The sequence below is a fragment of the Sardina pilchardus genome, chromosome 21, assembly GCF_963854185.1.
Source record: "Sardina pilchardus chromosome 21, fSarPil1.1, whole genome shotgun sequence".
Taxonomy (NCBI): Eukaryota; Metazoa; Chordata; class Actinopteri; order Clupeiformes; family Clupeidae; genus Sardina; species Sardina pilchardus.
In genome coordinates, this window is record NC_085014.1 from 7,735,824 (window position 1) to 7,749,004 (window position 13,181).

The 13,181-nt window shown below is 47.2% G+C and overlaps 1 protein-coding gene across 1 annotated transcript in view; it reads right to left on the bottom strand.

Moving 5' to 3' along the window:
- Positions 1–234: 234 nt before the first annotated feature.
- The window catches only part of ctdspl2b (CTD (carboxy-terminal domain, RNA polymerase II, polypeptide A) small phosphatase like 2b), a 28,125-nt gene continuing 15,178 nt past the window's right edge, over positions 235–13,181 (bottom strand). Inside the window, exons 4-13 of the mRNA XM_062524041.1 lie at positions 11,095–11,244; positions 8,284–8,565; positions 7,953–8,046; positions 7,449–7,560; positions 6,353–6,439; positions 5,739–5,801; positions 5,245–5,324; positions 4,023–4,149; positions 3,447–3,542; positions 235–3,181 (exon numbers count right to left, since the gene is read on the bottom strand). Coding sequence (XP_062380025.1) covers positions 3,116–3,181; positions 3,447–3,542; positions 4,023–4,149; positions 5,245–5,324; positions 5,739–5,801; positions 6,353–6,439; positions 7,449–7,560; positions 7,953–8,046; positions 8,284–8,565; positions 11,095–11,244 — 1,157 coding nt within the window. The 3' untranslated portion in view covers positions 235–3,115. The remainder of the gene's footprint in view (positions 3,182–3,446; positions 3,543–4,022; positions 4,150–5,244; positions 5,325–5,738; positions 5,802–6,352; positions 6,440–7,448; positions 7,561–7,952; positions 8,047–8,283; positions 8,566–11,094; positions 11,245–13,181) is intronic.

Here is a 13,181-nt window from a genome sequence, read left to right on the forward strand (position 1 = left end):
TTAGAGACGCACGACACGCTGGGCTGCCGACCGCCCAATAGGAGGAGGAAGAGGAAGAGGAGGAGGAGGAGGAGGAATAGAATGGCACCATGAACATGATTCTACTCAGAACAGGCGGAGGAGACGAGCGCAAGGCCCATCACTACACACACACACACACACACACACACACACACAGGCAAGGCAGAGCAATGACAGAAAGAGAGAGTGAGGCTACAACATGGACACCCCTGTTTTTAGCTTTTTTTTTTTTCTTTGTGCAAAGGACAAAGGTCTATTTGCCGTGAAGTGTCCATGGCCCTGGGAGTGATGCAGGGGGTGGTGAGTGGACAAGTGTATTCCCCGCCTTCCTAAACCATGTTTTACTGATTTCTCTCCCTCAATCCCACAAAGTTGACCAGAGTCGCACATTCAATCAAGATGCTTAGCACAATACTTGAAACTGCATTATTGTTTTGTTGTACAAACCAAGGCATTTAAAAATACAAACGTAAGTCCACAGAATAAGATCCATTTAAAAAAAAAAAAAAAAAAAAAGTAAAATAAAAACTACGAAACTTTTAAACCAGTCATGAGTCACCAGTCACCACGGTGATCTAGTGTTGACCATTGCGTCGCGCTACATACAAGGTCCGTGGCCCTTTGGAGAAGAGGGACCGGAGAGTTCCCAACCGTTCAGCACCAGAGGGCAGCCCTATGACACAAGGCTACCTGCTTATCCAGGTAACTTCAGGAGGAACCATTTGAAAAAAAATAATAATAAAAAAGAAACAAACACTTTTGACACCATATCTACTCTCAATCCAGTGTTTTTTTTTTTTTTTTAAAGAGATCGGTGAGAGCAGGCTATCTCTCTCTCTCTGTGTGTGTGTGTGTGTGTGTGTGTGTGTGTGTGTGTGTGTGTGTGTGTGGTGTGTGTGTGACCACCTCGCTTCATAGCTTGGTAACTCCCCGCGCGAGTGAGGCTGTGGTGATGGAGAAGCAGACTGGGAGAAAAAGAGAACCGGACATGGAGAACAACCGCGAAAGAGAGGAAATGGAGTGAGCATGAGGAGAGAGAGAGGGAGGGGGAGAGAGAGAGAGAGAGAGAGAGAGAGAGAGAGAGAGAGAGAGAGAGAGAGAGAGAGAGAGAGAGAGAGAGAGAGAGAGAGAGAGAGAGAGAGAGAGAGAGAGAGAGAGAGAGCGCACTACATAGGCATTCTGCAGATATACACATCACATTTAGGCTGTGTAAACCCTGCATGATCTGCCAGCGATGTGGATTTCGCCCTGCAGCTCAGGCTGGAAACCTGCGCATCTACCTCTCCTGCTTCCTGTCCACGTTTTCTGGGTCCAATCACAAACTAGCTCATCCAAAGTGCACAGCCGGATTGTTGGTCTGATTGGTTGAAGGACTATCCAAAAGCGTAGTCATTCAAAATATGCCCATTGATCACGCCTCTTGTTCTGTAGAAATAAAGCGCACACTGCCCAGACTGATGTTCAATCATGGTGACAGCCAGACTACTTCCCACTATCACCTGCAACACTATGGAGGCAAGTCAGATCTCTTTCATACACCTACAGCCGGGGCTACACCTGGTGCACAGGTTGAAGCGGTACAATATTTTCCAAAGACTGATGTCATTCTTTTCAAATGTGCGCCCTGCCATCAGGTCTGGTGTGGCCAGTGACCACTGACTGTAGTGTGGTAGAGGTGAGTCAATGCTGCAGACACTCCGCTAACCAACATTTCAGCCAGCTGTCTGGTGGAGCCTACCTGTTAGATATCACATATCCAACACACACACACACACACACACACACACACACACACACACAGAGCCAAGTCTAAGGACCAAAGTCGGGAGAACTAACAACCGTAGAGGTCCATTTTTACACCGTCACCTGTTCACAACACTGCCATTATTCCTACTGTTACAAGTACATCAACAAGACCAGACCAGATGACGTGGCTAAACGGCCCGGCAAATCATTACTCTCTTCCGTCGAGATTTGAGGGAGGGTAAATATACAAGAAGGAAAAAAACCTCACAGGTTGTTCTGTTCACAATCAAATATCACTTTTTTTATATATATATAAATGACTTCATTCGTTTTAAAAATAATAATAATGATAATATAATAATAATAATAATAATGGGATCATGGTTTAAACAAATACAATCTTTAACCCTGTCAACAATTTTGCTACTTCAGAGCCGGACCAGCTAAGCTCTCTGTTACTGTTATGTTTCCTTTGTTTCTCTCTTTTTTAAAAAGAAAGACAAAAGACAGAGTCCTCTTCTGCAGTCACCAGCAGACACACTGTAGGCGATCAGACGGGAGGAACACAACAAACACCGTTAGAGTGCACGAGGCTTCAGCACGGGCCAGCACACCAGAATACTACACATGGAGGAGACACAGTTACAGGAATGCATTACACCATGCTGGGGGGAGAAGAAAGGCTGTTTTCACTCACTCTCTCGCTTTCTCAAACTCACACACTCTCTCTCTCTCTCTCACTCTCGCCCACACACACACACACACACACACACACAGATGTTCCTTTGCAGTACTGGCCATTCCTGTTGAGAGTGGGGTGCTGCTGAAGAGGCATGGCGGCCCGTGTGTGAGAAGAGGCGGCGTCCTCCTCCTCCTCGTCCTCCTCCTCCTCCTCCTCCTCCTCCTGCCCTCTCCTCCCTCCAGACCTTTACACATTCACTTCATCCAAATCTCTGATGGGGTGAAGGGGATTGTGGGAAAATGAGTTTTCCTTCCTCTAATTGACTACATTTCTACAGGTCACGGGGGGGGGGGAGTGAAGGAAGGGTGTAACCCCCATCAATCAAGTCAGTAAGTCAACAGCTTGTTGACACAAAATTCTGTTTTTGTTACTTTCGAATGCGTTCTTTGTTTTAAAAACAAATGAGGGACTACAAAAGAAAATTAAAAAACGGTAAAATTTCAACAGCAACAGCAACGCTGTGGTCGGAATCCAGAATCGGTCTGCTTGTTTTTTTTTTTGTTGTTGTTGATTTCCTTTGTACAGGTCTGTTTGTTGTGGTTAGAGTTGTTTGTTTGTGTTTATTACTTCGTGTCCGTCAGAGAAGGTCCGTTAGAGGCGGGAGTTTTAGTCCGGAGGCAGCAGGTCGTGGAGACGGAACCTCTCCCTTACGTGAGGCCGGACATCCTCATTCTGCTCCATAACACCATGGATGGAGGGAGGGAGGGAGGGAGAGGGAGAGAAAGTTTAAATTAAATACTCGCAATACTAAAGGTGATCACAGTTAACAGTCAGACTTAAAATACCAAGACAGACATAGTATGGGTTTAGGACATTAAAAACAGGGCGAGTGACCTCATCTTCTTGCTTCTCTTGCTCTCTGTGTGTGTGTGTGTGTGTGTGTGTGTGTGTGTGTGTGTGTGTCAGTCACAGTTAAGCCACACTTGAGTACACTCACCAGCTCAACTAGTTTCTCCAAGAAAGGAACCAACTTCTGAAGCTCGCAGTCATTCCTGTCCATGAACCAACTCTCGATCGGGATGCCATTAGACAGCTGTTGGGAATGCACGCACGCACACACGCACACACACACACACACATTGAGAAACAAGAACCCCTAGCCTGCAGCCATTAACACCAACTAATGACTGTCTGTCAGTCTAATTGGCCGCCTCACCATCCACACAAAAACATCAACACAGTTACACTTTAGCAGATTAAAAGATTAATAGCACAATTCATTTGAAACAATTTTGGCTATCGAGTTGTGTCGTAAGGTTGGATCAATCTAAGCTCCTGGCTACCATACAGCTAATGTGTGCTGTGTAACACGGCGATGTATAGTTTATGGAAACTGTTGTCAGGCCCAAATTACAATAAAAGCCAGGGAAGTTCACAACGTAGCGGAAGACACATTAACGCTTTTTGGGTGCACAAAAGTAATTGGCGGGACAGGAGAGAGGGGAGCGATTTGAGGAGCAGAGGTGAGTCTACTGGCTCATCTGGTAAGCAACGTTTGAGTCTACTGGCTCACCTGGTATGCGAAGGCCTGCGGGGAGTTATCGATGATGATGGTCTTGGACAGGTCCCTACCGAGGATGTTCAGGTCTTTGATGTAGTTCCCCTGCACGCACACACAGTGCTCCCGAAACAACCGGTGTCTGCCAGGACGAGAGAGAGAGAGAGATGAAACACGCTGGGAAAAGGGCGGATGAAGAGACAATCTGGAAATACAGCAAGAACTGGACTGGGAGTGAACAGCAGCAGCATGGCACTGGACTACTACTGCGATCCAGTCCTGTCAGGTCATCAAATCTGTTCAAGATGCCGTTCAGATGTTAATCCATTCCAGGCAACTGGATTATTACTCTCACTACCAGCTCTACTGCACACTCCAACATAACTGGACTATTACTCTAATATAACACAACTGGATTATTACTCCAACATAACACAACTGGATTATTACTCCAACATAACACAACTGGATTATTACTCTAATATAGCCCAACTGGATTATTACTCTAATATAACACAACTGGATTATTACTCCAACATAAAACAACTGGATTATAACTCCAACATAACACAAGTGGATTATGACTGTCAGCTCTACTGCATACAATAAAACAACTGGTTCAGGTCCTTCGGGGAAATGATTAGTCGTTAATCTTCAATCACTGATATCAATATATCAATTTATCACAATGGCATCACTTTACACACGTGTGTGTGTGTGTATGTGCTGTCCATGTGTGTTGACTGAGCTAGAGGCCTGTTAGTAGATCAATAAAACGGCACGTAAGCGCGCAGGAGCGGACGAGGCAGAGGAAAGGAACCGGGACAAGCTCAATCAATCAGCACAAATCTTAGGAAGGAGATGAATAATTCACACCGAGCATGGAGCAGGACACCCTGAACACACACACACACACACACACACACACACGCACGCAATCATTCATCATTCTCACACTCTGGACTGTAACATCATCTCCTGGCACGTAAAAGGCCAAAGGTGGGGCAGGGTCAGGTTACCCGGAGACTGACACACACACACAGTCCAGGATGGGGTCAACACCATCTGATAACACCTCGCCGACAGACCCGGTGTTTAGTCACGACCTGCCGAGGGACAAAGCGGCAGCAAGGGGCCTGGGGGGAGCGCTTGACGCCGAGGAGAGGAGAGAGAGAGAGAGAGAGAGAAAGACAGAAAGATAGGAGGAGAGAGGAGAGGAGAGGAGAGGAATACTAACCTAACCAGCTGTTTCTTGGGGTCGAGGATGTTGAGCAGTTTGTCTGCGTACACCTTCTTAGAGGCCGTGAAGAGGATGATCTACAGGAGACAGAACGCACATGAATCATTAACACATATGGGATAAGAGGGATCAGGGCTTACAGGAAAGGAGCCTTTCTGGGCCTGAAGTTGAGAACACATCAAAGGCGTTTGTATATTATAATTATTTTCCAGTCGTATATAGCCTTGCCCAAGCACAGTTCTTAAGAACTTTAAGCCCTAAGACAATGAAATACACAACAAAGTGTGCTAAACATACAAATCAAAATCAGGCAAACAAACACTCGAACAAACAAAGGGTGTTGTGGATTGAGAGAACCTTCTGCCCTAAGAAAATTCAATACAAAAACACACACACACACACACACACACACAACAAATACAACACAAAAACACACAAACACACAAACACACAAAGGGTGTTGTGGCGTGAGTAAAGACAGGAACCCTTACCTCATAAATCTGTGACATCCGCTCCAGGAACTCCCGAAAGAACGGCCTCAACCGCACATACACCTGTACACAGACGACACAAAACACAGACACACACACCTCAACGTCACCTCCACAAAACAGCCCTGTCCACTCTCTGCTGCAGACAGCAGATTCCACATATCTACAACACCTGCCTTGCACACCCTGAGGCCTTGTTGTTCACACCGGAGAGAAATCAGACATATTCTCCAAGGCAGATCCTTATTGATAATCTTCACAAAGGACACCAGCCTCCCTAGAATATTCCTTGCCATTGGCTACAGTCCTTATCAGGCAAGTCTAAACGATTAGCCATATCAATCTAACTTAACTAGTCTGAATTACATGGAGCATCACAGACTCACTGAAGCATTACCAATGGGAGTCCCTGAGATGGCTCAAGGTCATTCAGTGGGATGGGGCGTTCATGCAGCGCCATCGCCCTCTAGTGGTCATAAGAGGAATGTGTGCTGAATGAGTCCAGCATGAGTAAGAGGTTTACACTGTGTGTGTGTGTGTGTGTGTGTGTGTGTGTGTGTGTGTGTGTGTGTGTGTGTGTGTGTGTGTGTGTGTGTGTGTGTGTGTGTGTGTACCTGGTATATAACGTCTTGGAAGAGGACAGGAAAGGTGAGTGCTGCGTCCTCCAGCTCGTTTAGGCTACAATGTACTAGCGTCTCATCCTGCAAACACAACACGGAGCAGAAATGCAATGTGTTACACACACTTATACACACACGCTATATCTAGGAGCAGACATATCTGAATGAACGCCTGTTCGCCATGCTCTGACTGAATACAAATATATTTTACACTCCCACCCACCACATAACTAGACCACACGTCACATCTACACACACACACACACACACACACACACACACACACACACACACAGGTGCATCGTAATAAATCTGTCCGTCGGGCAGGACATCACCGCTTTAAATTTAGCCCCACGTCACAATTCTGGGTGTCTCTGGCACGGAGTCAAGTGGGCAAAAGGTGGCAGAACGCCATTATAACGAGGAAAGGAAGTACTCAGCGGAGGCACCCCGTAAATTACTGCTGTAGTTAACAGTTATTTATACGGGGAGGGATCAAAGCACACTGGGATCAATCTGCATTCCGCAGGGGCTGAGAACTGTAGCAGGGGACAGTGGCGGAGCTGCTTCCCCCATTCATAAAGTGCAGCATCACACAGCCCTACACACTATGGAGGGAGGGAGGGGGGGGATGAAGGAGAGAGGGGTGGAGGAAGGAAGGGAGGAAAGAGGGGGATGAGGGAAGGAAGGATATACGGACCCTTCCTTATATCCTTCCTTCCTTCATTCCTCCATTCCTCCTTTCATGGAACCGGGTGAGAGAAAGGTAAGATGACTCCAAGGTCCACTACATGTGCCCAGAGTGTTGTACAGGCCTCGGAGAAATCAACCCAACTAGACCCAACCCAACTCAACCAGACCCGACCCAAATAGGCCCAACCAGTACTCAACCAACCTAACCAGGCCCAACACAACTAGGCCCAACCCAACTCAACCAGACCCGACCCAAATAGGCCCAACCAGTGCTCAACCAACCTAACCAGGCCCAACACAACTAGGCCCAACCCAACTCAACCAGACCCGACCCAACTAGGCCCAACCACCCAGTCCCAGTCCAGCCCAGCCCAGTCCCAGTCCAGTCCCCCCTCACCAGGTCGAGCACCAGGGAGAACTCTGGCGTGCTGCGGGTCTTCAGGGGCAGCGCCGGCTTACGGGTCAGCTGCTCCTCCGTCAGAGGGGGCACGTGCTTAATGAAGAAATACCTACAGAGGAGACACACACACACACACACACACACACACACACACACACACACACACTGTTAACATACACTGAGAGACAAGCACTGGATGCAAGAACGACAGATCCTAATGAGCATGATCTACTTGTTAACGGTTATTCTCAAATTCTAAAGAAATACCTACAGAGGACACACCCACACACACACCCACACACACACTTGCTGTTAACATACACAGAGAGACAAGCACTGGATGCAAGAACGACAGATATAAACAAGCATGATCTACTTGTTAACTGTCATTCTCAAATTCTTAAAATGTACTCAAGCAGTGTGAAAGAATGTAGAGAGAGAAAGAAAGAAAGAAAAAAAGAAAGACAGAAAGTAAGTGTGTGTGTGTGCGTTTGTACTCACGGGTCAAAGACCTCCCAGTCCTCCTCGTAGGAAGCCTCTGCTGGGACGGTGGCAGGGACCTCCACATAGGCCACCTCCGGAACTGTGTCCGGGGCTGGAGAGGGAGAGGGGGAGAGAGAGAGAGAGAGGGAGAGGGGGGGAGAGAGAGAGAAGGGGGGGGGGGAGGGAGAGAGGGAGAGGGGGGGAGAGAGATAGAGAGAGAGTAAGAGAGGGAGAGAGGTGTAAAGAAAGGGAGAGAATGAATGGGCCTACCCAGTGTTCGGAGGTCTGATATTTCTCGATTGCTAAGTATAACAGACCACTGTCAAGGAAAATGGGGTGGGGTTCTCACCTGTGAGGGGGGGCAAGTCCGCGTCTACGGCAGGTTCGGCCTCCACAGGGGGCTCGTCTGCGGGCGGCGGGGGCCGGAGGGGGGGTGGGTGCAGGTCGGCGGGGGGGTCGGCGTCAGCATCGGCGGGGGCGGGGTCGGGGGTGGGGGTGTAGAGGGGCGCTCGGACGAGCTCTGCGGAGGTAGCGGTGCTGGTGGGCGTCTCCTCGCCCTGCTCCATGTCCAGGGCCTTCACGATCTCCTCCGCCTCCACCGCCTGGTCCGGGGAGTCAGAGCCAGACGTGCCTGGGGGGGGGGGGGGGGGGGGGAGTGAGGAAAGATGAGAGTAGAATAGAGTAGAGGAGAGGAGAGAGGGAGGATGTGAGAATAGAAGGAGGAGGAAGAAGAGAGGGGGGTAAGCACAGGTAACGCAACAGCACATGCATGGATTAAAGTGAAAAAAACTCATCTGACTGAAATTTTTTTGTCCAAAAAAAAAAAAAAAAAATTGACACACGCAAGTGAGGCAAATCAAAGGGCCTTAGCGCAGACCTACATAAAATAGGGCCATACAGACTAATTGTACCCTCCGTTTACAAGTAACACATTTTAAAGTAGGCCTAGCTATTCAATACTGCACACTGTTGCTTATTAAGAGTGCTCCGAGGGCCGGCCATAGCCCGTTGCCCCCCCCTCCCCCCCAAAAAAAAATAGGGGGTTGGGGGGAGTCACTGTCACCCCTGAGAAAATTTATTAAATACTGTTATGTAAATGCATAAATTCTGTGCATTTTCAATCAGAGATTAGGGCCAGCATTATGCCTAAAATGCATGTATGTCTCCAAAACATTCCTCACCAGACATGCATGAAAACAATTAAAACTCACAGCCATAGGTTAACCGTCAGATAGGCCTCTGTTATTGAAGATTTGGAATAATTGATTTGAAATGTAATATGCTAAAGAATTCTGATGTTTGCTGATGTCAGGATATAATTTGGTGTAACTTTACTTAGTGTGATTACTGTAGGTGACATGTTGTTTAATTAAAGGTGCATGTCGCTTTAAGACGTTTTAGTTGTTGGAGAACGTGATGCACGGCAGAAATGTTAGGAGTTCCACGGTATTTCTGACCGTGTTGGTCGTGTCAATTGTATGAGAACTGTGCTGTTTGTTACAATAAACATCCAAGAATATTAACTGGAAGACAATACGTTTTTATAAGAACACGCGTCAGTCATAGGACTCCTAATATAAAAGTTTCGTTTCTTGGAAACGGACCTACGACTTTCTCTTTGAAGAAGACAAATTAGGCAAACTGTATAGACATAGCCTAAGCTACTGGATCCTTTTGAATTGTATAAATTAACCTTGTTGGCTTATTATAATTATTTTTAGAGAAATTAGCAGTTAAACTAAACAGTAGGATAGCCTAATAGTGGCGTGGCGCAGACACACACTTTTCCGTTGTCTGTCTCTGCGTTTCGGGCGCACCCGACTCTATTAATATTAATAATGACCGAAAGTAGGCTATAGCCATGTTCTTTTTGACTATTCATCTTTAAGCTCCCCAACACTGCCGACCTCTAAGTAGTCTAATTTGATGAGATCGGGGAACTAGCAAGTGCGGACAAGAAGTCATCGCAAACAACGCAGAACTTTGCGCAGCTAGTGCGTGGATGTCTGTCCTGAAGCTATTCTATAGCTTACTATTACAACTGGCGAAACTACTGTTTATTTTCATTTTACTTTTATGAAGAATAATTAGCCCAAATCATAGACTAATTAAACCGAAAAAACGACAGCTTTCCTGAACTTCTGCAACGCTTGTCCTACAAACGCCTAGTAGGCAATGTTAAGCATGCGGCTCCAAAGTAGGCTATAAATCAAGACTGTTCTTTCATCTGTTTCAATTGGCCTTTCTCTCGTTTATTATTGTATCATTATGATGATGATGATGATTATTATTAGTAGTAGTAGCAGCAGCAGCCTAATAGTAGTAGCCTAGTAGTAGCCTAATGTTCATCAACGCAGTTGCACGACCGCATTTATTTATTTATTTATTTTGCGCACAACGAAGATTTTAACATAGGCTAAAACACAGGCCTATCACAAAACAGGGTTCAACAAGAGGTGTAACCATCACTGCAGCTTGCAAGGGAGGTCGCGCCGCATCCCCCCCCCCAAATATTTTCTCCCCGGATCTGCATCAATCTCATGATTGACCTAGCGCCTCCGGTTGACGGAAATCCGTCATATGACGGAAAACTTTAATCCATGCACATGGCATCAGCAGGCCCTGACAGGCAACATGCAGAACAAAACTCACATATGAACCAATAGAACTCTGAAGTTCGCCTACAAAAAGGATCCAAAGCTGCCATCTTTGTCCATATAAGGAGATCCAGGAGTTAATTGAAGCTAACTGCCTATGACAAGTTGCATGGTAAGTTAGCTCAGGGGTAGCAAAAATCAAAGTGTGCCATCTTCACCTACCGAAGATCACAGTACCACTAGATGGCAGTGGACAAAACTGTGTAGCGAAAAACGTCTGCATTTCCAATGTCATCATCCCCGCGAGAGTTTAACAGGTGCGATAATTGAAAATCCCCATGTTATTTTCCCATAGAAAAAATCTCAAGATACCGGATCTCCTTATTTGGGCAAAGATGCTTTTTTGTAGGCGAACTTCAGAGGTCAATGGCAATCAAGCAGCAAAGATATTGGAGTAGCTTGGCTGTTGCCCGTCACTGGAATTGGGTATGTGTCTGTGCATGAGGTGATGCTCTCTCCCCCTCTCCCCCTCTCTCCCTCCCTCTCCGCCTCGTGGGACTCACCGTTCTTGTTTGCGGGGGAGAAGTAGTTGAAGACGGGGGAGAAGATGGTGTCCAGGAGGGTGGTGCGGGGCGGACTGGTAACCGTGTCAACCGCCTCCTCCAGCTTCCCATTGGGCTTGGAGCCTTTACTCGTGTCATGGTTAGTTGCCTCTGAAAGTACACACACATACACACACACAAATTCAATATGTATGTCCACCACTTTTCACACCTTTAACACTTTAACTTTTGATGATCATTTATCAGTTAGAGCAGGCAACAGCACAGCATGTCCCTCAGGATCAATGAAGCATCATTCATTGTGTTTATGACTACTGCAGTCTGCTACACGGCGTGACGCATGAAGTCGATGCATTCCCTCCGTCGGTTGTCTTGACGCGCTCCAGTCCAGTCCAGCCCATAATACTTTAGGGTATATCGCTGACGCTGCACATCTGCCCTACTGTGAAAGGAAGCCCTTCTGGCACCGAGCTGCCATTGACGTCAGAATAAAGCGAGTTAGCGGCCACTGACGGCCGGACACACACACACACACACACACTGGACTCTTTTATGCTTCCCAGCATCCCTCTCTGGACGCTGGCACGTGTCCAAGCGACCGTCGGACCACGAGAATCGCATCACACCTCCTCTCGTCTCAGCTGAGTGTGTGTGTGTGTGTGTGTGTATATATGTGTCGTGGATGACCCCAGGGACTGCAGGGGTGTGTGTGTGTGTGTGTGTGTGTGTGTTCTGCACCCAGCCCCGAGAGAGAGGAGAGAGGGAGTTCAGCAGCTGTGGCTTCTCCAGATCCGTTTATTCAATCACAGATAAATGGCCTTTAACAGAACAGTCCTCAGGCGTTCACGGGGAGAAGTCCGTCACCAGCAGAGCCACCCAAAATCAGTACGGCAGCCATGAAGTGAAGCTAGCAGAGAGACATGTGGCCATGAAGTGAAGCTAGCAGAGAGACATGTGGCTAGTAGAATATGGGGTGAGGTGAAGCTAGCAGAGAGACATGTGGCCATGAAGTGAAGCTAGCAGAGAGACATGTGGCTAGTAGAATATGGGGTGAGGTGAAGCTAGCAGAGAGACATGTGGCTAGTAGAATATGGGGTGAGGTGAAGCTAGCAGAGAGACATGTGGCTAGTAGAATATGGGGTGAGGTGAAGCTAGCAGAGAGACATGTGGCTAGTATAATATGGGGTGAGGTGAAGCTAGCAGAGAGACATGTGGCTAGTAGAATATGGGGTGAGGTGAAGCTAGCAGAGAGACATGTGGCTAGTAGAATATGGGGTGAGGTGAAGCTAGCAGAGAGACATTTGGCTAGTAGAATATGGGGTGAGGTGAAGCTAGCAGAGAGACATGTGACTAGTAGAATATGGGGTGAGGTGAAGCTAGCAGAGAGACATGTGGCTAGCAGAATATGGGGTGAGGTGGGAATTTCAGCCTCACCCCCGTTAAAAATGACCTCCAGGGAAGATGACTCAGAGGTGAAATGGTGTGTATGTGTGTGTGTGTGTGTGTGTGTGTGTGTGTGTTTTCCTCAAGGAAGCTTTTACGAAGGTGAGGTGAAGTAAGATGAGGTGTGTCTATGTACATGTGTGTGTGTGTGTGTGTGTGTGTGTGTGTGTGGCATAGTGGGCAAGGAGTTGGGTGAGAGGGGGTGCGTGTGTGTGTGTGTGTGTGTGTGTGTGTGTGTGTGCGCTCACCCCCATTGACGGAGCCTCTCCTGCGCACCCTGGTGTATGTGTGTGTGTATGTGTGTGTGTGTTAGGGATGCAACGGTTTTCAATAATTTATTGAACCGTTCGGTTTGGCCTGTTCGGTTCAATAGACTCACCTAAACCGCAATATTTCGGTATACGCGACATTAAACTTTTTATTTAATACAAGGTTATTGCACGCGCGTAGCCTGGGAGCGATAGCAAGGAGTGCTTAGGACCCGGGGGATGAGTTTTCTCTGACTGTTCAGCTTGCCTCTCGTCAACCTTGCAACAACCAATCAGAATTTTACTGAATTTCCCAAGACCCAATAAGCACGTTGAAATGCAAATGAAGGAGTCATGTGAGAAGAAACAAACTTTACCGGCGGCTGCACGATCATG